This window comes from Lichtheimia ornata (genome assembly GCF_029851405.1).
Source record: "Lichtheimia ornata isolate CBS 291.66 chromosome Unknown scaffold00037, whole genome shotgun sequence".
Classification (NCBI taxonomy): Eukaryota; Fungi; Mucoromycota; class Mucoromycetes; order Mucorales; family Lichtheimiaceae; genus Lichtheimia; species Lichtheimia ornata.
The window spans coordinates 16,059-37,923 of NW_026695357.1; the positions used below are offsets into that span (position 1 = coordinate 16,059).

The window sequence follows — 21,865 nt, forward strand, 5'->3', positions numbered from 1 at the left end:
TATCATACACACGCACACACACACATACACACATACATCTCAAGCCAAGTAGGTATGTGGTGGCAAACAAACGAGCGCTGTGATAGTGTCAGCAGGAGGCTCACTCGCCACAGACAACAACCACGACGGCAACCTGCATTCAACCCTGGTATCCTTTCATTCATGTTCATTCCTGAGTTTGTTGCCGCTACAATGTTTGCATAGAAACATGCAAATTAAAATGCCTGAACTGAGTCCTGCGTCCTGAAGTGAAGCCATCTGTCAATGAAAAACGTCTATAGCATGGCTGCAAAACATGCAAGTTCACATCAAAAGGATGCGACATGCGACTTCAAGGAAAGCCTTCTGACATGATCTATGGGCGTAAGCGTTTATCAGAAGCCTAGCGAAAGGATGAATTCATGAATTTGGCACGCAACATCCAATAATTCATCCAAAGGCTGCAAGCATTGGGATCGATCAGCAAACCCGACGAGTCGTCGAACCAGCTTACACCACCGATCCTATCATAACCAACCATGAGAGATTAGCATACGAGGTGCGTAAGGTTAAGGAAAGAATTGGCCAACCAATTTCTGTAAATGATCCAATTGAAGCATTCAGCAAGATCCAATTCAGTATCCATACTTCCTTACTTTTGTAAACTTGATTGAGCAGCACTTATATATCATTCAAATCCCCAACGATTGAGGTTTTTGTCAATTTCCGCCGGTACCCCGTCGTCACCGATATTACTTACAAAGCTGTCAGGGATATTTGCTCGTTAGTCATCTATCTACCAGAAATTGCCAAGCATGTTATTATTTTCCATGAAATCATGAAAGCAGCGACAACATGGCAGCTGCAGCAGTAATGTTTGTTCATGTTCACCGCTTGCAGGCTGAATTTCGTTAACAAGGACAACCTCTTCGGACTCATCATTGACTTCTCACAGGCAAAAATCAATCGATTTCTTACTGCTGATAGCACCTACGTAGGCAGAGACGATGAGTTAATGTATCTTAAAGGTCGCTATATGCACTGGATGCAATCCGTGCGACAAGTCAGTAGCAACGACAATGCCATACCTATATTACAACGCGAATTTTTCCTTCGTTTGGTATACAAGATCTGCGCGACAACCTCAGAGCAAGTCTTCAACAACCAATTATCTATGACAATGCAATTCCCTGCAACTAAATTATGGATCAAATAGTGGCTGCAGCCAAGTGCTCGGTAATGAAACCCGCTCTGAGAAAACCTCGTCTGAGGACGTCAAATGCAGTTGAGACTTTCCACCATACTCTCTATAGGATGGCAAGGAAAAATGAAAGATCAGAACCAGTACCATCAGCTCTTCCTCTTCTTCAAATTGCACTAGGTGGCATCGTGACATCAAGGAACTTCTACTCATGAGGCAGATCACCCATGTGTGACCAAGCCTCGAAGAAGAGACGATCTTAAAAAAAAGGCAACAAAGCTATTAGAGCACCCGATAGCCGATGCAAATGACGCCTTATTCCCTGGGCACAGTCCCAAAACAACTGACTGAAAAAACAAAAACGAAAGAACATGGAACAAGGTGGTTTCCTGTCAAACCATTACTCGAATTGATTGCTGAAATCGAAGATGACCAAACCAATTTATATGAGCACGAAGGCGAAATTGCCACAAGGGAGGAAATGAGATGACCTGCGTCGCTGGTGATATACCTGATGTCCAGAACGCTCTTGACAATGTCCTAACTCCCAAACATGACTGAAGAGCTTCCAGAAGCTGTTGAAAAAATCATTGGACCATCATCATCATTGCAATGTATGTAAAAAGCTATTCATTTATAGGCGCGGATACGAAAGCTAATGGAATACATGAGCGTGCAATTCGAGCCTTGGTAAACAGATGGCGACACTTTGATGACACTTTTGGCGACACTTTGGTGGCGTCCAGTGACAGCCTTTGAGGCTCTTCGGGATCATCCTGGTGCGGTGAATCGTCCTCCTGGTGCCTTGTTTATCAGTACCACTCATGCTAGTGTGGCGGCTTCTTGTGATACCATCTCTCGTTGGTTACGGAAGGTGGTGTCACATTCCATTACTTCATCATCTTCTTCACGACAACCTACTATTCGTTCTGTGGCTTCGGATTTGGCTCTACTTCGTGGCGTTCCTCTTGATGATGTTATTACTCACGGCAATTGGGCTTCCTCCATGATGTTTGATAATCATTATCGGCGTTCTCGTCATATCTCTTCGGATATCACATCTTCAGTGTTACCTTGTTCCTCTTCCTCTCCTTCGGCTTGATCCTGGTTCACGGTTTTTCTCTGGAGCTGCATTCATGTGTCAGGTTTGACAACCGATGGACTTGCTCAAACCTGACACATAAATCACCCAACCCACGCCACCCTTTTTTCATTTTTCTCCCGCTCGCTCAGAGATCAAAGAGCTTCATTAGATAGACTTTTCCATTTATTATTGTATTCAATTTAGACAGCTGTATTCGCTCAATAAATGCGGAGATTTAGATCACAGCATTCATGTGTCAGGTTTGAGCTAGTCCTCCGGACTAGCTCTCCACAATACGTTGTCCGTCAGGGAAGGTAACACCCCTGGCAGCTGACATCGGCAAGGAGGTAGTCTTTTCATACAGGGATGAAAAGTTCAACGATGCGTCGTGAGTGATCAGAGTGAAGACATGCTCCAACGTTTTTAGGGATACTGGTGTTGACAAAACGTAGCAAAGAAGAGCGACTTTCAGGACGAGAAGTGAAGTCGAAAAATAAACTGGGACATGAGGCAGGAGAACCACCTACTTTCCACACATTGGAATGAGTTGCTAATTTACGGTCCTTGGGTGTCTTCAATGATTCACGAATCGAAGAAGGTGCACGCGTGGCTGCTGCATATGAGGGACGCTGTGAAATAGGCCGGGTGCCTGATTCCTTATCAGGCGATTTGTTTGGATGCGCGAAAGACATGATGATGATCGCCTATTTCGGTATCTTCCTCATCCATAGCGCCTTCACTTGCGTTACTGCCTTGATCGTAGTCCAATGCGCTTTCATTTGCAAGTGCACGGTATTCAAGGTATTCCTTTTCACAGAAATCCTTGTATGTCTGCTTGTTTCCCTCAGTAAATCCGCCAATTTTATCATATACCTCAAGTTTCATTCTTGGATCAAGTACTACGATCATTATTAGAGACATGTATCACATATTGCTCCTAGGATATCCTTATACAATTGATCTAACATTCTTAGTTTAGTCTTTGCTATTCTTTCTTGTTCCTTGACCTGAGCCTGCTCTCTGAATCAGCCTTGCCTTGTTGCATAACAACCATCACAGTTTCCTTGTATCCTTGACAAGACATACCAATGACATGGTGATTCGTACTGCTTGTTTTATATAGCGGTCCTGGTGTCGCAATGGGTATGCATTCAGCCTAAAGAGCATCCTTACTTTCGAGTACGCGAGCATTTCTTGGGACAAATTGCATTAGATATAGATGTCGAGGTTGTTCCGATGATTTTGCTCAGGCTAAAGCTTTTGTTTTATTTGTGATATTCGATGACTGATAACGTGTACGTCAGTAAGACATGAGGCTCAACAAGAAAAGAAGGTCGATGTTTATTCAATAGCCCCTGTGTTGTATATAAAATGACTGTGATTGGCTGAGATCAAATACTACTGCTACCTTGTACCTATGTGTGCATAGACTGTGGTGAAGGTTTCGAAGCCAAGGGGAAGCTCAAGTACCACCGTCGCAAATCTTGCCTGCCCACTGTGAGCATTACCAGTACTGTGATTCTTGGTAAGGGTTTTCTGATTGCTGGTCGACTTAGCACATTGTATATTGATGTTTATTGAACCATACCTATAGGACATGTAGTCATTAGTCATCGATCAAATGATGACCGCAGCAAGTTTTATTGAGGCAACTGCAAGATCCTACATGGAGCCTCCGCTATCCATGAGCATGCAAAGTTTTGTAATACTTTCGCTGAACCATCTATCAATGACGGCCATGATGACCAGCAACCAGCAACGGCAAGAACAAATGACCTGGCAAAGTCTTTGACCGAGGTGGCAAAGGAAGCTATTGCGAAGCTGAACTTGTACCTCATAATATGACATTATTGAATGCCAACGTTTTTGCCATATGTGGCTCCGTAACAGGCATTATGAACATAAAATAATGAGATGGGTACTAAAACTTCCAGCACTATCGATAACAGAAGAAAAAAGGAATGGGTGACGATTTTGCTCAGTAATGACACTAGTGGTGCATGCTTGAAAAAATGGAACAATCATGACACATGGTCAATGATCCCTGCGGCTCTACCATTAGAAGAACGCAATAAGCAAGAAACCCTCTTCTTACTTTGTGTTCACGGTGTTCACGACCGGTTATCGGCATCTGACATGTTGGCTCTTGACAGCAATGATTAATGACTAGAAAGAGCTCGAACGTGGAGTAACAATGTATGATGCGCATCTAAGGAAAGATGTTCATGCCGTTGCCCCTTTGCTGTTTACATATTTATGGTGATAATCCATGGCACGCTGAATAGCATGTGTGATGAATCTGTCAGGGACCAATTACATGTATCGTAAATGCCTTTTCATCAGAAAGAAGCCCAGCATCCTGCTGCATCCTACCAATTTTGAATGAAGAGAATGATCACGATGCGAAAAGGGAGAAGTTATTATGTGGTCCTCGAGATCATCGTCTATATCTGGCATAGCATACTATATGTATTTGTGTGAGAAATTATCAGAGTAAGCTTTGCTTTATATGGTGTCACGTGTCAAGAACAAAAGCTTTGGTTGAGCATTGATTTTGTATTATTGAAAGCATATTGTGGGGTGCATAAATGTCCTAGAAAAAGGAGCAGGCATACATAATAGAGCCTTACCATGATATCGCTTTGATTGTCAACTGATGTTTTAAATTTGAGAGTTGTGAATCAGTCCCTATATAGTATGCACTACCTATCTCAACTGATCTACTTTCTTTTCGACCAAAACTCGGATCAAGGATCCTCTACATCTTTGGCTCTATTAGAGTTTAGCTTTGTAATATATGAACAAAGATCAAAGACTACATAGCATCACCCTTACAGCAAATACAAAACATAAAGATACATGTAACTTCGAATTTTTCAACTAAGTATGGGGCTAGGGGTTTTCAATAGAACAAACTCAGTTGGCTGGGTCGAAAGGAGCTTATGTGAAAGTTCCATGATCGCGGTCAACAATACGAAATTTCACATGTTGCTATTAGTCAAAAATATTTTGGTCAACCGCATGGCTCTTCCTGATAATCATCATTTTTTCACCCAGGAGAAATCCCTCCTATCAGATCTCCAGCACCATGCACCTGCCGAGCTTGTTGGCGGCAAAGGATGGCGACATCTGTGCACCTCCGTCCTCCGTGCATATGTCTCTCGGTGCTCTCTTTGCCTGGGTTCCTGCCCACCTTCAATAAACATTTGTTGCTTTGTGATTTCTGATTTTTGTTGCTGTAATAACAAAACAAGGAGAAGACCCACACATGCCAAGTCCCGCGAGCGCGAGGTTACATCTTCAAATGAAACAATAACATAAGAAGTCCTAAATTTGCCAAGTACCTAGGCTAAGGCCTTAGAACGCTGACAAGTGAGTATTCCAAAAAAAATCCGGCTGTAGAGGCTTGATATGCTTAAGCATATCATAGACTGCGCTGTTTGATTCCATGGATCGAACAAAAATGCGTTCTTGTCGACAGTGATTGGCTGCACCTTCTGCCTTAAGCTTTATCCTCGTGGACAACTTCTTTATGAGCCTAAATATGAGATATGACGTACGTGATGCTGTCAGAAAGCAGAAACCTACTGATGAACAATGATACCTGGTAGACAGCACCGAACAGATGTTGATTCACTTACTTGGGAGAAATGTCCTTATGAATTCTCAACCTGGGGGCGACTTTCGGTATTATATGCCTGACCCGCAATCCGAATCGTGCATCAAGAAGCCCCAACTTTATAGTGTCAGGGATTACTTTACTGATATTACTATAGGTAACGATAATGAAGAACAACTCGAGGATATCAAGCACCGCTATACAACATTGCATGAAAATCTCAAGAACATGGGTGCATCTGTGAGCTGTGACCACCCAAATGGCCGAGATGCTAATGGAACCTGGATATATAAACTTTCTCGCAAGGCGTGCATGGTGAATCATTCGTGGTTGCCACAAACCTGATCATACCCAATACAGTATAAAATATAAATAGCCCAAGTAGAGACATAGTAATAAAGACAGGCGATCAAAGGTCTCACTATATTCCTTTTGTTATCCTTTTCCCTTTTTAATATACGCACACCACAGATACTTTGATTTTTCTTTTTTTTGCATGACTGTTTATTAGTAGTGATTTATTGATAATCACTACCATATCCCATTGTATACACACACAATTCTTTATTCAACACTTTCTAGCATTAGCAGAAGGGTATGGTGCTCAATGGCATGATTCTAACAAGGAAACAGCACTCGTATATTTGGGATATCCGCTCTTTCACAGCCAGCCACAGCTTCTGAGTTTCCTGGAGACGATCAAGACCAAGATCACCCGTCATGCAAACATGTTGAAAGAACGTAGCCTATCGATCCGTGGAGCAAGTACCGTGGCCAATTCATTGTTACTATCTCGATTGTGGCATATCCTCCGCGTGGTTCCAGTACCCTCTGAATGGATACAAGAAATCGAGAAAGTGGTTCGCTCCTTTTTGCTTCCTTTCTGGCCTAAACCAGCATGGGCTACTTTAACGATCCCAAGAGCACAAGGTGGGATGGGATTGATAGATATCGAGAAACAAAGCAAGGCACTGCATTTCATCTATCTTCAATGACTGTGCAAGAATCCACGAATAACCGATTCATATCACCTTCGATTATCAAGTATTATCAGCTAAGGACAGGACATGCATCACTTCTACCGTGGTTTCTCTTTCCCAAACATTACCGCAAACAAATGAAAGATGATCCCAACATGTTACAGGTTACAGCTATGTTCAGTATTGCAATCACTACCTCCTCTGGCGATCTCTTCTAATTGGTCTCAATGCTGGCTTTTGGATCTACTTTTGGAAACAATGATCACACCACCACCAAACCATCATAAGCTCCCTATCCGATATCTGCTATTGGATATTGTATATTGGGAACAGGACCAGCAATACTTTTTCCTTCACGATCATCGACTGCCGAAGCTCCTTCAAAATTTCGTGGAATCACTCCCACAAGCAGATCAAGACGCTCCCACAATCCTTACTCTCAACAATTCGTCGACAATATCTATCCCGGTATCTCACACCTTTGCTCCTTCACCACTGCCGAAATCAAGACTTCCTTCCTTATCGCATTGGACTCTCCGGGTGTCTGCTAAGAAACACACATCAATACCAACAGCAACTTTAGCCCAATGCCCAACTACGTCACTCATGGCATCCACGCTGGCAGCTAATGCTTTGTCGTCCTCGACCACCGGAAATAGCACGCCCACTATGTCTCATTTATCCTGTTTCTTTTTGGAAACGATTTTGGCGATCAATGATTCCACATAAAGCGTTCACTCCATGGTGGAGACTGCTACATGATACGATTGGCACCCGACAAAAGCTACATGGATGGAACATACCTGAGGTGGAATCCCCAATATGTCAAATCTGCAAGGCCGCGCCAGAAGACCTCTACCACTTTGTTGTGGGTTGTCCTAGCAAGCGCCAATTCTGGATCGACGCTTTAAATGCATTTGAGCTTTTTGCCATCTTTCCTACCCACCAAGAAATATGGAATGTCTTAATACTCTACAAAGCTCGCCTCGCTATTATTTGACAGACTCAACGATTTTCCGGTTGGGTAGTATCCTTGCGATACTTTGGCGATACCACTGGCAATGTGTTTTGAATCATCAAGAATGGAGCACGAACGCTGCAATGAACCTTCTTACAACTAATATACTTTATTCCTCATCCATTCCTCAGACTGTTTCCACAATTTAATAAAGTCTACACTTTGATACACAAAAAAAGCCATTACAGTTTGTCAACCCTTCAGGGCAACGGAGTTACAAATCAGCCTCGAATGCAATACCTGTTGTCTGACGTTGCTTACTGGGATCTGGAACGGAAATGCCTTATACTACATCCTAGTTAAAAGTTGAGGTATACGTTGTTAAAGTCTCGATCTACTGTGGTCCATTCGAACATGACATCATCCACATTGCACCTCGAAGGATATCTCGATACTCATTTTCAGATCACTCACGACACACCTGGTTCCCCAACAGAGTTCAACGGCATCCCAACCTATGTATCCTACTCTCCCGTCTTTGAGGCATTGGATACTCCGGGTCTCTACAAACAAGACCAGTGATATTGAGATGTTTGGAGATTAAATAAGAAGAAACAAGAAAAGTGTATAGGCAAGATCGAGTACTGTGAGACTGATGTCAAGTGTTTATTATGGGATCAACCCTTTTATATACTTTTACTATTGCATGGATATGAATTAAGATGATGAATATGTGCATTAATGAAACAGTATTATTTACATGGGATGTCCAGCATCCCTTGTCATAGTCATTATGAAGTCATTATGGTGCTATGGATACAACAGATATACCTTGTCTATCGTTGTCGCAATTACGTCGATATTGGCATCCGCACTGGCAATTCATCCTTGATCGCTCATCTGATACGGCCACATTCATGCCTCTGACATTTACTTATCCACCTTCCTTTTGGAAACGGTTCTGGTGCCTATTACCACACAAAGCATTCAAACCATGGTGGCAACTACTACAATTCTGCATTAGCACACAACAAAAGCTCCATCGATTTCGCGTTCCTCAGGTTGACAGCGATGTACGCACACTCTGCAAAATTGATGAAGATGAAGATACAGGATTTCCCAAAAGAAGTGGAACATGAGGATAATGATTTGGTGGTTAAGGTGATTGGTTTCGTGGGTGATGATTATTTGTTCGTGGCTAATGACAAGTGAGTTCGTGGGTGGTGGGTTTTGGTTTCGTCGGTAGTGCTTTTGGTTTCGTGGGTAGTGCCTTTTGAATTGGTGGGCAGCGTCTTTTGAATTGGTGGGTGACGCTTTTGGTTTGGTGGGCACGGCTTTTTATTTCGTGGAGGATGACTTTAATTTTCGCGCAGGATGACATTAATGTTCGTGGGTAGCGCTTTTGATTTCGTGGGTGATCATAAACTATTCTATGCAACAGCGTACATCAATCAGCAAGTCGTATGCAATGTTGACCAGCAATACAGCGTATGAAACCTTTATTATCACCCACGAAATCATAAGCGCTACCCACGAACATTAATGTCATCCTGCGCGAAAATTAAAGTCATCCTCCACGAAATAAAAAGCCGTGCCCACCAAACCAAAAGCGTCACCCACCAATTCAAAAGACGCTGCCCACCAATTCAAAAGGCACTACCCACGAAACCAAAAGCACTACCGACGAAACCAAAACCCACCACCCACGAACTCACTTGTCATTAGCCACGAACAAATAATCATCACCCACGAAACCAATCACCTTAACCACGAAATCATTATCCTCATGTTCCACTTCTTTTGGGAAATCATGTATACAGCACATGTTCGCTACTTGCTCAAGCAAACGCCATTTTTGGCGCAAAGCACTATATTTCTTGCATCTCAGTCACCTCTTTCCCACACAAGCTCTCGTTTGGCGTGCTCTCACTAGCTTTCAATCATACCAACACCAACCTCTCAAGGACAACGTATTATGCAGCCTCTGTTGCATTATTGCTGACCCATAGCAGCATCATTGGCGTTGTAAGATAGATGACCAGCCATGGTCAACATCAGCAGCTCTTAGTACGCTTCAGGCTGATTTATTGTATGTCCTTCGTTCCATCACTTTGCTGTTTAATAAAGTCTACACTTTCAATAAAAGAAAAACTATCCGTGTCTCTGCCCACGAAAGGAGATCCCGCTTCATCAGGCAACTGGCGTCCGATAACACTTACCAACACAGATGCCATGAATACAAGAATTGCTGATGTCGGTAAGAAGATCAGCAATAAGTATCAAACAGTTTCGTACGTGGTCGATTCATTACAGTTTGCAGATAATGGTGTTGGGGTGAAGTTAGGTATGGTTCATGCTAATTATTGTCCATCGGATGCTACCGGTTATCACTGGACATCGAGAAAGCGTACGATTGTGTTCATCCAGCATACCTTGAACAATGTCTTACTCGTTGGGGTTTCCCATCTTTAATAATTCAATGGATTATCAAGCTGTTCTTTGGTACAACCATCAAGACCAACGTATTTTAGTTCATTGTCATCGGCAATGGAATAGCAACGAGGAATAAGACAATGACAAGGTGATCCGCTAACACCTATTCTCTTTACCCTCGCTATTGAAACCACCCGAAGAATTTGCATGATTCTCAATGTCAAGGTTATCATAGTTCCTCACCTTCATCGATAACATAACAGAGAACGCTTAATAAAGGTTTTGTGTTATGCGGATGATTACTTTACTTTTATCAAGGACGAGGACGACTTGTTGAGAATGTTACAACATCTCTCTGTGTACTTATTGTGTGCATCAAATGCAAAAGTTAACGTTCCCAAAATGCATGCCGTGTCACTTTCCAGTTACAGATCGCCTCAATGGCAAGCCACCAACATTCATTCAGTTTGTCAACTATATTCACACATCACACTGAGAAATCTCGATCAGGGGAAGAGCTACAGTGTGAGACGTTTTGGTTGTATCAAGGCTTTGGCATGTATTACAGGTTTATCCCACCACGCGGACCTTCATGGACAAAGTGCAATCCGAGGGCCGTGCATTTTTTATGCACAAGACGTGGTCTCAAGTTTCATATGACAAGCTTTTACTCCCAAGATCCCAAGGTGGCATCTTCCCGCTCAACAATTGACGTTACAACTACGTTGGCTCCAAACTTTATTTGATACTGACCACAGTCATCGCTCTTTCATCCATAGTATCTGTGCTACCAATTTCTAAGTGCTTAACTTAAACGTGAATAGCGGACAGTGCGGGCATCGGAATGAAAACTCAACGCTTCCGCCGAGGTTTTCACGGAGCAAAATACCTGGTGGATCTTTTACAGCGTGGCATGCATGGCATATGCTCTTTCCACACATCTTTAGTCCTATGAATTTTGGCAGGGTAAACTACTGTGATGATCTACATCATCATCTTTGATCTACCACAGGCCACAGCTAACATGTGTACATGCATAGATCCCAGTGCGTCAGTGGGATATGTACTTGAAGCAAATATTGCGGGATGATTCTGTAGGCCAAACTGAGATCACGAAAGAAGAGAAACCCATATTGACGAAACCGCCAAGGAGATTTTGGAAGTGATACCACCAATTGAATAGCAAAATCATATCATTGACATCTATATACGAGACTATATATCTCGTTTCTATTCTAAGCTATCACGACTTGTCGTGTATATGGATCGGTTAAGGTACACATCATGTATTCATTATCATCATCTTTATCATTGTATATACAAAAGACAAGCACATAAGCATACAAGAGATGATACACAAGCGTGGATCATCATATACAACTCAGCCCGTTACTCGTTTACGATATAGCTTGTTATTGGTAGAAAAGCTTTACTCTTTAGCATCCGCCTAGTTATAGTATTCAGAGGTAGATCGATAGAAAGACGTCTCTTTTCCCAGACACACACTTTCAGAGTAAACAGCAATCTCACAGACTTTGTTTGTTATTCGTTTTTTATCATCTACACACACACACACACATACACACACATCTCACGACTAGTATCCCACAATGAAACAAAAACCATGCTACCCTGCTGGCACTATGTCCCTTTTATCTTTACTGTAAACTCATCGTAATTAGGACTCAGATTACAATGCTTGAATGGGGGCTGTTTCACTTACACTGAGAAAACGGGAGTAAATCCCCATCCAGTGGTCAAGCTGGATCAAATGAGTCGGCGAGATGGTGGTATAAAACATGCTGGTCGCTTTTGTGTTGCAAGCATGGTTCGTAAAATGGTAGCTTGATTATCACCAGCATTGCCATCGCGGTGCGTGACACGACGGCAGCGTGAACAATAAAGGACTCTGAATGATGTTTGTTGGCCGATTGGGCTAGGACGTTGCAAATATCGAGTAACAGAAGGATTCCCACTCTTTACACAATGGCAGCACATTTTTGTCGTATTATACTCGCAGACACGCGTGCAATGATGAAAACCTCCTTGAAGTATGCGTGCATGCAAACGGTTTGCCAACTTGTTGTCTTTGGATGCCATTGCACCTTTCCTTGCTTTCTGCCGCATGCCATCCAATCCAAATCCAAATAGTACAGGCTTCCTGGCATCTGCTTCGGTAACAGTCTTTTTATGCTGATTCATGATCAATCCACAAGCAGTGTCGAGACGCGATCGTTGGCTCATAGCAGTATCCCAATCCTTGCGGCGAACTGATGTACTCGAGTAGAAATCAAAAAGTTGATTGCCGATTTCTTCATCTCGCAGTGCCTTGATATACACCATGTAAGATTGTAGATCCTTTCTTGTAGAACCGACACTGAGCTTGCATTCCAAAACCTCGATGTCATTGGCAGCTTTTCTGTTCAAAAGCCAGTTGCGGTTGGGAATGTTGTTGCCGTATAAAAACCCTCTCTTGATGATAAGCTGTGAGCTCTTGGACGTTGAATCAGATGGATGGAATACGCTTGCCACACTGCAAACTTCACCAAAATCAAGGCCAATGGTACCAGCGTAGTTGTTGAGCATGTTGATAGCCCCGGTATCAAGATCTTCATTCCAATGCTGGGCTAGTTTCTCTGGAATTGTGCGTCGTATCGAGGCTTCATCCAACCCATCACCATCCCTGACTTGCTCTTGCCAAATGTCTTGTACGCACACCGGTAGTCGAGGTTCTCTCCCATAAGCAAGAAAGAATGGTGTATATCCATGACGTCGGTTTATAGAGGTTCGACAAACGAATTCTGCTGCTGATAGCCACATCTCCCAAGATCCTTGATAAGTCATATGTAATCGCTCCATTACTTTTCGCACCGTCTGAATAGCTCTCTCGATTTGTCCTTGTCTTTGTGGTCGCCATGATGACCCCGTTTTGATTGTCAACCCATATAATCGATTCAATTGGTCTTGCAATTCCCAGGCAGTAAAATGGCTTCCGTTGTCTGATACAATCTCTTGCGGCACTCCATGTCGACAAACCCACTCATAAATAAAATACGCCGTTCCTAGCGCTGTCTTGCTAGCCATAGGTTTTGCCTCGATCCAACCAGTGAAAGTGTCAATCCCAATAAGCACCGCATTGTTACCTCGAGCCGACATAGGCATTGAGAAGTAATCAATCATTATACGTGAGAAGGGACCGGACTCTGCAGGTGGCCAAGGATGTACACGCTGTGTCTTAGGCCGAGGACCAAACATTTGGCATACAGGGCATGATAACACGTAACGCCTGATATCCTCGTACATACATGGCCAATAATACATGCGACTAAGCTTCTCGAAAGTTGACTTGACACCGGTATGGCCCGCCAACATGTGATCATGATTCAACCTTAAGGCTTCCAATACACCGCTGCTTGTCAATACTCTCCTTGCAGGATGTGTAGCTGTAGCCTTGCGATATAGAAGTCCTTGAAACCACGTATACTCTCTGCTAACGCGCCTAATATACTGTCGTTCTTCCTGATTGGCTTGCTCTTTGAATTTGAGACTTGACAGGTATAAGGCTAGTGCTCGATATAGCTCTTCATCCATTCCTCCCCAATAGCTATCCACTCTTCTTCTCTTGATGCTTGAATCTTCGTGCTTATCCTCTTCTCCAATTGCATTGATGGGTAAATACTCATCCACGATAACATCGTCAGCTGATACATGATCCATGACATCCACTGGCAGCCTTGACATAGCGTCAGCGAGAACATTCAATCTTCCGGGCAAATAGCGAATCTCGAAATCAAACATGGATAAGGTCACCATCCATCTTGCTACTCTTGCTGATGTGTTTTCCTTCAGCGTTGCCAAGAAAGATAGTGCTTTGTGATCGGTAACAACAACAAACTCTTGCCCCAATAAATACAAGCGGAAGAAGTTGACAAAATACACGATGGCGAGGAACTCCCTTTCATACGTGGAATAGCGACGCTCTGAAGGACTGAGACTGCGGCTCCCAAAGTATATCGGTAAGTATACTTGCGTAGTGGAACTCTCCTCTTCACTCTTTTGGGTAAGCACAGCACCTATCCCGGTATCTGAAGCATCGGTAGAAAGGTAAAATTTCTTGTCAAAGTCCGGGTGCTTCAGTATAGGATCGCTTGACATTAAACGCTTGCACTCGTCGAAACATTCTTGCTGTTCAGCTTCCCATGTGTAGCTAACTCCTTTTCTTCGCAGCTTGTTCAAAGGTTCCAATAATGAAGAGAAATGAGGGATGAATCTCCTGTAATATTGGATTGAACCAATGAATCGTGATAGCTCGTCTTTGTCCTTTGGAGGTGGCCACTTGATGATCTTGTCCACTTTGGTATTCAACATTCCAAAGCCTTCTCGTCCAATCTTGTAGCCAAGTATCTTCAACTCGGAGTATCCAAACTTGCACTTCTTTCTTGAAAAGGATAAATTAACAGCACCCGCCATGTCAAATACTGCTTCCAGATGCTTCAAATGCTCCGAAAAGGTCTTGCTACACACCACCACGTCGTCAATGTATACCATGAGGTACACATTAATAGCCTCTTTGAACACCGTGTCCATGATACTTTGCCAGGCTCCTGGGCTGCCCTTCAATCCCATGGATAATCTCGTCCATCTCCATTGGGAGTAGCCGCCACAATTGACCACAAAACCCGTTAAATCTCTTGAGTCTTCATGAAGAGGCAACTGCCAGAATCCCTTCATAGCATCCATAATTGTGAAGTAGTTGGCTCCTCCTAGACGTGTGAACAACTCGTGTATATTGGGTATTGGATACCCCGAATCCACAGTGGCTGCATTGATAGGCTTGTAGTTGAATACAAGCCTATAGGGGTCCTTTTCTCCTGCCTGCAAAGGTGGCGCTGAACAATTGTAGTCCACTCGGTTCCCATTCGCATCAGATCTTTGCTTGGTTGGCACCTCCTTTCCATATGTCAATGAATACCAATCATCGTTGTTGAAATCAATGCCCTCCTCATGTTGATGCTCATCATCGTTCTCAGCTTCCTTCGTCAAGATCCATACAGGATGACTTGGCCCATGGCGTTGAGTCCGTAGCCTTGGCTCCTTTTTCAAGGGCCTCACCTTGATTCTTGATCTGCTCACTCTTTTATCCACATCAGAAGGTATGAGCAATGCTCCTGCTGCCCACGGTCCATTGCATTTCTCAATAAAGCCGATCTCCTCCAATTGAGATAAATATCCCTTCAACCAATCGTTTGCATCCTTGGGCAATGTATATGGAGCTACTTTCTTTGGTATCGCACCTTCCTTCAAGACCATACGATACGGCTCCACCTTCAATTCTCCCACTTCAGTGAGCTTACTTGCAAAGCACTCATCTCTTCTTTGGACAATGGCTCTAATAGCGGCTTGCTGTGGTGCTGATAAATCTTCACAAATATCCACTGGTTGCACTGTGAATACATTATTCACTGTTTGATGTCTGGGTGTGTCCAATGGTGTCGCTGTTTCGGCCATAGGAATAGGCATATCAGGGTATGTAACCAATTGCTCCAGCTGCGCCATTACGTGCTTCACATCATCAATACCAGTAGGGCGCTTGGACATATTCCTAGCCACTCCGATGATATCACCCGCTCTAATGCCGATACGATCAGGGCCTCGATTGGCTATACACATGTTGGTCATTCCATCAGAGCAAATAGTGGACGGCCATAGGATTATCTCGTGCTTCCCCATAGGCTTCGTTTCCAGGACAGTGTATTCATCAATACCATTTGGTGGCTTCTTTATCGACATGTGTGCAATCATAATCTCTCCCGGGTCCAAAACCACATCCGAATCAATAGCTACTTGCGAAGTGGTATCCATGGACTTGGTATAGCCGATAAAATGAGCTTGTACAGCTGATCCATGAGCCTAGTCCTTCTTCCTTTCTGCTTCGGATGGTGTAACTCCTGATACATGTGTTTCAATGTCTACGAGTTTTGCCTCTTCATCTGTGTCACCAGTAATATCAAACGTCATGACTCCACGAGAAGGGTTCACTGAAACCTTGGCATTGTATAGGAAATCATAACCCAACAACAAAGGAGTATATGGGTTGTCCACAACAATAAAACGCTGCTTGATCATAATGTCAGGGTGAAAAGTCAAGTCGACTTCAATGCATCCAACCGGCACTTCTTCGGTTCCTCCACCAAAACGAATACGACTATCCGTTGGTTGCATGCCTTGTTCCATTCCCATGCCTTGCACCAATGATAACGGCAAGATGGAACAAAAGGCTCCACCATCCAGCATCCACTAGTCCTTCTACCATATGGTCACCTATAAGTATGTACACAGCTTGAAGGCCTTTGGTATTGTTGTTTGAATGGGCTTGATAATTAGGCTCCTCCGCTAGATGCACTTGGTCCTTTTTGTCAGCCTTTTTGCGAGGGAGGTCTCCACCGAGATAATGCAAAATTTGTTCCAAAATCCAAGGGGAGTGATAAGCTAGCTGTGGTAACTTGATGGACACGTCTGTATTCCACAAAGCCTCCTTGACATCAAACGACAACACATGACCTTCATAGTCCTTGATTGCAGGGATGGGATTGTTGACCTTCCCAAGATACGATAAAGGCATCTCTCCTCTGGCAACCGCTTCTTCATTCTCCTTCTTCCTTCTAGCTTTGGCATCTCTTGCTTTTTGTAAATTGATAAGCCGTGCTCTTTGTTTGGGATCCGTTGGAAGCGTGGTATAAGGACCAATTATCCTAGGCAAGCTATCCTCATCCACTTGCATAGGCGCCACATCGTCATTGGCAGGCCTTTTATCTCCACGTCTATTTCATTCTTCTGCTGCATAAACGGGAGCTTCTTGTATAATATTGACAGGGTTTTGTTCTTCTTTAGCCGCCGGACCTGTCGTTACTGACGGCTTGTCTGAAAATCCGGATCCGATTTGGCTTCTCTTCCTTTCTTGCTATATCGCTTCATTCGCTCAGGGCAAGTGTATGAAGTGTGATCGTCGGCCTTGCATACATTACATGGTTTTTGACAAAGAGCTGCTTGATGTCCATTTTCGCCACAATTATAGCAATGGTCTCTTTGGTCAAATCTCGCCGCAGTCTTCTCTGCCACTGTTTCCACAGCGCGTAATACGGTGGCTTCCATGCGATCCATCATGTTTGCAATGGCGTTCTCCAAATCTCCAACATCTTTAGCTTCACGCTTAGGCTCTTTTTTCTTATTGGATTTGGAAGAAGGGTCATACAGTTGCTTGTCCTTGACAGGTGGTCTTTTGTAGTCATTGCTGGCATAGAATACGGGAGCTGGTTCAGAAGATATCATTGGCTGATGCTGCATGTCCTGCAATAATCCTTGTTGTTGCACAAAAGGATGTGGTTGCTGATTGACAATAGGGCCTGCTGTCAATTGTGCTTCTTCCCTGATCACACTGATCTGCGTTTCCAATTGAGAGATCACATCCATTAATCCTGATAATGTAGTGGGCATGGCATCATTCGAGATCCAACGCATATAGCTCTCGCGCAATCCTTGCAAGATGTCACAAATCTTCTTCTCATCCGGCAACGTGGTGTTCAATGCTGTTTCGTACTTGTGAGCCATAGCCAGTTTAGCGTTTACATAATCAGGTGCGGATTGATTTGGTTGCTGTCTCATGCTGTGATACGACATGCTGTAATGTGCCACCCATCTAGCCGTCACATAGGCTTTCTTGAAACGTGCGATAAAGGAGTCTGATCCAAGCTCGAATGTCGATGGTGGATTCAGCTGTATCTCCCTGCGATACCAATCCTTAGCTGCACCTTTCAATGCTAGACGAACACGTGCCAACTTTCTCTCTTCGCTTGTCCAATTGTTTTCATCTGCTGCATCTTGAAACGCTTCCATAAATAGCAAGGGGTCGTCATTATAAGGGTGCCCATTAAAGTGTGGAATTGCATGCGTGTTTGTTTCGACAACAACCACATCTGCTGATCCCAATCTCTCACGCGCAGCAGGTGATAATGATGTTTCCGGTGCCGAGCCAGTCATTTTCCAAATGAGATACGTAATAAAACTTCTTGCTTCTTGGCTGATACAATATGTAGCAACTGCGCGGCTTCTCCACCAGATTTATTGATCACGATCTTAGAGGCTGCGATACACTGTAACAACCAAACAAAAACAACTCAAATGAATACTACTACTCAATCAAAGCAGGTGGGGATGACAACTGCTAGGGAGCTCTAACATACCAACAAAGGGAGACCAAAGGGGAACTTGTATGAGAAGGTGTATAGATATCGGCAATGAGGTAACTCTGCTAACTACTAATGGGATACAACAAATAAGATACATGTACACCGTTCGTGACCAAGGACCTCTGGCTTGCGGTACGTACGATGTATACAAGGATTTGACTCTGCGTTGGCAGTCTTGTGCCCTACTATGATCCAGGTATAAAGCGAGGAAAAGAGCTCTTTTATTTACTTTGCTGCACGATAATGATTTATACTAAAGTAGGATGTCTGGTGATCAACAAAACAAAGGGGGTATTCATACATGGACTTTCTATAGCCATCCTCAACAAACATTTTGATTAAAGAGTTTGGTGTGATTGGTGTGATTAATTGCCCATGCATAAATCAGGCGATGATCATCCTAGGTGAAACTTGGAAGATGGAAGTGTTCAGATCGTCACGTGATCGTAAGCAAAGTTGTACAGCGTCACTGGTTTTACAAGTGGGTTTCTCATTTCAATGTCGATTATCCAATAGGATAGGGAGAAAAACAGCGAAAATGAGAAAAAATGCGATGCCTTTTCACAGGAGAATGTTCCTTCGCGCTGGAAGTGCTTGTTATCACCAGGAGCTGCATGGGCATGGTAAATACTAAATGCTAAATCAGTGGAACGTAGAGGATTGCCTCAGAAAAGGTTGCGTGGCCGACACCTCCTTTGTCTGCTATCTCCTCTCCTCACGTGTTTATTGCCATGCAATGATTTTACTATGGAACCAAACGTGACCTCCCCATTATTGTTCTTCTCCAAAAGGCAAGTTATTGAGATATGTCTGTTGCTTGCTACCAATGCGACTTGCAGGGATTCCTATTAGCATCATCTGATGGGTTATCATCACCTTGCGTTATGCAACAAGACATCTCGACAGCCATACGCTATTTATTGGTGGCATCGGTAGTGTGCTGCTAACATGGCCTTTTTCATTTATTCTCAAAGATTGATGGAGCTGTTTAACATCATCATGGTCACTAGACGTGATAATGCCCATGCAAAATTGACGATAAGCCCATCAGGTCCCAGATTTGACAGATGGATCATGATAGAGTAGGATACTGACGTTTTTATTCGAATTTAGCATGCACATGCTGCACTGCTTGGATGATGGCGACAGTGACCATAATAAGACGATGCCAACTTGAACTCCGATTGACATTAAAACCCTGGGCGGACCTTTCGCAGTGCTTGAAGTTAGTCAACGATATGGCACAACAGCTGATAAAGACCAGTATGGAAGATCAGTCGATCGAAAGCCAATTTCAGTACAGGAAAAGACCTGGTGAATCGGAACTACTACTTAAACATGTCAAGTAAGAAGCAATGACTACCTTCCCTCTCAAACTATTAATTACCCTTGCAAAGGAAAAAGCGACCAAGCGACCGCAACATGCCGCCTAGGGTATGTCACGCTGCGAAATGAACGTCCTACGTGCTTGACTGATCGATACCGATAGATAGAAACCTTGGTCCCAGAGTCGACGCTCTACAGGGAGCTTGCAGCATTTGATAAGAAATTGGATACGACAATACTGAGGAAGCGGCTTGACGTACAAGAAGCTCTTGGGAAGCCTAACAAGGTTCGAAAAGTCTGGGATCAAACGAATTCGTCAAACTAAGCTGATCCTATAGACACGGCGAATATTGAGGATTTTCGTATCACACACAACTGCGCGTCCGAGGGATCAATCAACAGGAGATGGAGATTTTGATGTCATGGATGGCATCGTGGAATCATCATGGACGCTCAAGATTGAAGGCCGCCTTTTGGATGTAAGGGCAACACCAAGCATACAGTGTTCAAGTTTTATTCACTTTTCTTTAGCCTCCTATCCCAACCAAAAAAGCTCAGCCGGTCCAAAAGTTTACTTCATTTTTCCGCACCATATGTGTAGAACTAAATCGAGAATCCGGATCGTATTCCGAAGATGATTTGGTTGAGGTACATAGCCTTGTAATATATCGCCTTCTGACAGTTATATACTAACTATCCGCAATAGTGGCGTAAACAACCGAATGGGCCTGAGCATGATGGGGTAGAGATCAGTCGACGAGGTCAAAGCAATGTGAATGTCCGAATTGTCCTAGATCCGGATTACATACCGCAAAAGTATAGACTCAGCCCAATGCTGTCCGAGATACTGGATATGAAATTAGAGACGAAGCCTCAAGTGATCATGGGTTTATGGAATTACATCAAGGTAAAATGTTGTATTGATTATGCAAAGCATGTATTCGATACTGAATATCGGTGTTCAGGTTCATGGTTTGCAGGATACCGAAGATAAGCACACAATACATTGCGATGAACAATTACAAAAGGTAGGAAAGGACAAGCACGCACACATTAACATGTCATTCATGCTACTTTGATTAGCTGTTCGATAAAAGGCACATTCACTTTTCAGAGATACCCATGCTGATCGGTCATCATCTTGTACGGCCTGACCCAATTGTCATCAACTATACTATTACGTATGTTTACCCCACCTACGTGTTAAGTTATTGAGATACCAATTTTACATATGATAGCATGGATACCGATTCACGACATTCTCTTGAAGCATATGATCTGGATGTTGAATTGGACAGCATTATTCGTCAAAAAATGATTGCATCTGTTGCGTCGACTCAAGCACAGAAAGAAGTACTGGCTCTCGATGACAAAATTGTTCAGTGTGTGCAAAACATCAACAATTCAAAAAGCAGACGCGATTTTCTCCTACACTTTGCCCAGCATCCTGTGAATTTTATCAACAAGTGGATTGCTACACAGACTCGAGATTTAGAGGTAACCTCGGACAACGGGCATTATCTATTATAGTAATACTAATTACCTGGTTTTCGAAAGGCGGTTGTTGGTGACAGCAAAATTGGTATTGAGGAGATGAGGCACGCTGAATTTTACAAACAAGCTTGGGTGAAAGAGGCAGTATTTCATTACTTGACAACTAAGGTATGGCTGGATCTTAAAAGGAAGCACATATCTAACATAAGAAAATACAATGATATCAGGTGCAACAGCGAATGCAACAACTTTTGAATACAAAAAGAATGGATAAATAGTAGTTACATTCCCATAATCAGATTAAATCGTCCTTTTCTTCGTCAAGTATCTTCTACTAGATGAATGTGATTTGATGTGCCTGAAGTTTGCTAGCAAGATTCTTTAGTGACTAACAATGAGATTGAAGATATTATACAGTGGTTTGTGTTTGAAGATACAAAAGTTCTGGGAGGGGGCTGTAATAGTGTCTGCTGCTCACTCGCACACTATTACACCATCCACCGTGATCCACATTCCACTTGAACTCCGATCAATCCCTTTATCCA

The 21,865-nt window shown here is 43.3% G+C and overlaps 8 protein-coding genes across 8 annotated transcripts; 5 read left to right on the forward strand and 3 right to left on the reverse strand.

Annotated features, from left to right (window-relative positions):
* Positions 1–1,733: 1,733 nt before the first annotated feature.
* O0I10_007519 (uncharacterized protein) lies at positions 1,734–2,282 on the forward strand (the record flags this gene model as incomplete). The annotated part of the gene is made up of 2 exons (XM_058487535.1): positions 1,734–1,794; positions 1,879–2,282. 2 exons carry the CDS (start codon positions 1,734–1,736, stop codon positions 2,280–2,282), a joined length of 465 nt encoding a protein of 154 aa, XP_058341586.1.
* A 338-nt stretch (positions 2,283–2,620) lies between these two features.
* Positions 2,621–2,956, reverse strand: O0I10_007520 (uncharacterized protein; the record flags this gene model as incomplete). The annotated part of the gene is made up of 1 exon (XM_058487536.1): positions 2,621–2,956. The coding sequence occupies one exon, from the start codon at positions 2,954–2,956 to the stop codon at positions 2,621–2,623; it is 336 nt and encodes a 111-aa protein (XP_058341587.1).
* A 4,535-nt stretch (positions 2,957–7,491) lies between these two features.
* O0I10_007521 (uncharacterized protein) lies at positions 7,492–8,030 on the forward strand (the record flags this gene model as incomplete). The annotated part of the gene is made up of 2 exons (XM_058487537.1): positions 7,492–7,824; positions 8,013–8,030. The coding sequence occupies 2 exons, from the start codon at positions 7,492–7,494 to the stop codon at positions 8,028–8,030; spliced, it is 351 nt and encodes a 116-aa protein (XP_058341588.1).
* An 82-nt stretch (positions 8,031–8,112) lies between these two features.
* O0I10_007523 (uncharacterized protein) lies at positions 8,113–8,713 on the forward strand (the record flags this gene model as incomplete). Its single annotated transcript, XM_058487538.1, has 3 exons — positions 8,113–8,179; positions 8,264–8,399; positions 8,647–8,713. 3 exons carry the CDS (start codon positions 8,113–8,115, stop codon positions 8,711–8,713), a joined length of 270 nt encoding a protein of 89 aa, XP_058341589.1.
* Positions 8,714–8,738: 25 nt separating this feature from the next.
* On the forward strand, positions 8,739–8,960 carry O0I10_007524 (uncharacterized protein; the record flags this gene model as incomplete). The annotated part of the gene is made up of 1 exon (XM_058487539.1): positions 8,739–8,960. One exon carries the CDS (start codon positions 8,739–8,741, stop codon positions 8,958–8,960), a length of 222 nt encoding a protein of 73 aa, XP_058341590.1.
* A 3,061-nt stretch (positions 8,961–12,021) lies between these two features.
* O0I10_007525 (uncharacterized protein) lies at positions 12,022–16,116 on the reverse strand (the record flags this gene model as incomplete). Its single annotated transcript, XM_058487540.1, has 1 exon — positions 12,022–16,116. One exon carries the CDS (start codon positions 16,114–16,116, stop codon positions 12,022–12,024), a length of 4,095 nt encoding a protein of 1,364 aa, XP_058341591.1.
* A 48-nt stretch (positions 16,117–16,164) lies between these two features.
* O0I10_007526 (uncharacterized protein) lies at positions 16,165–18,291 on the reverse strand (the record flags this gene model as incomplete). The annotated part of the gene is made up of 3 exons (XM_058487541.1): positions 16,165–16,496; positions 16,576–17,060; positions 17,165–18,291. 3 exons carry the CDS (start codon positions 18,289–18,291, stop codon positions 16,165–16,167), a joined length of 1,944 nt encoding a protein of 647 aa, XP_058341592.1.
* A 1,447-nt stretch (positions 18,292–19,738) lies between these two features.
* Positions 19,739–21,598, forward strand: O0I10_007527 (uncharacterized protein; the record flags this gene model as incomplete). Its single annotated transcript, XM_058487542.1, has 11 exons — positions 19,739–19,845; positions 19,898–19,934; positions 19,990–20,112; positions 20,165–20,305; positions 20,358–20,474; positions 20,533–20,733; positions 20,792–20,854; positions 20,910–21,007; positions 21,065–21,323; positions 21,384–21,488; positions 21,548–21,598. 11 exons carry the CDS (start codon positions 19,739–19,741, stop codon positions 21,596–21,598), a joined length of 1,302 nt encoding a protein of 433 aa, XP_058341593.1.
* Between the last annotated feature and the right edge of the window lie 267 nt (positions 21,599–21,865).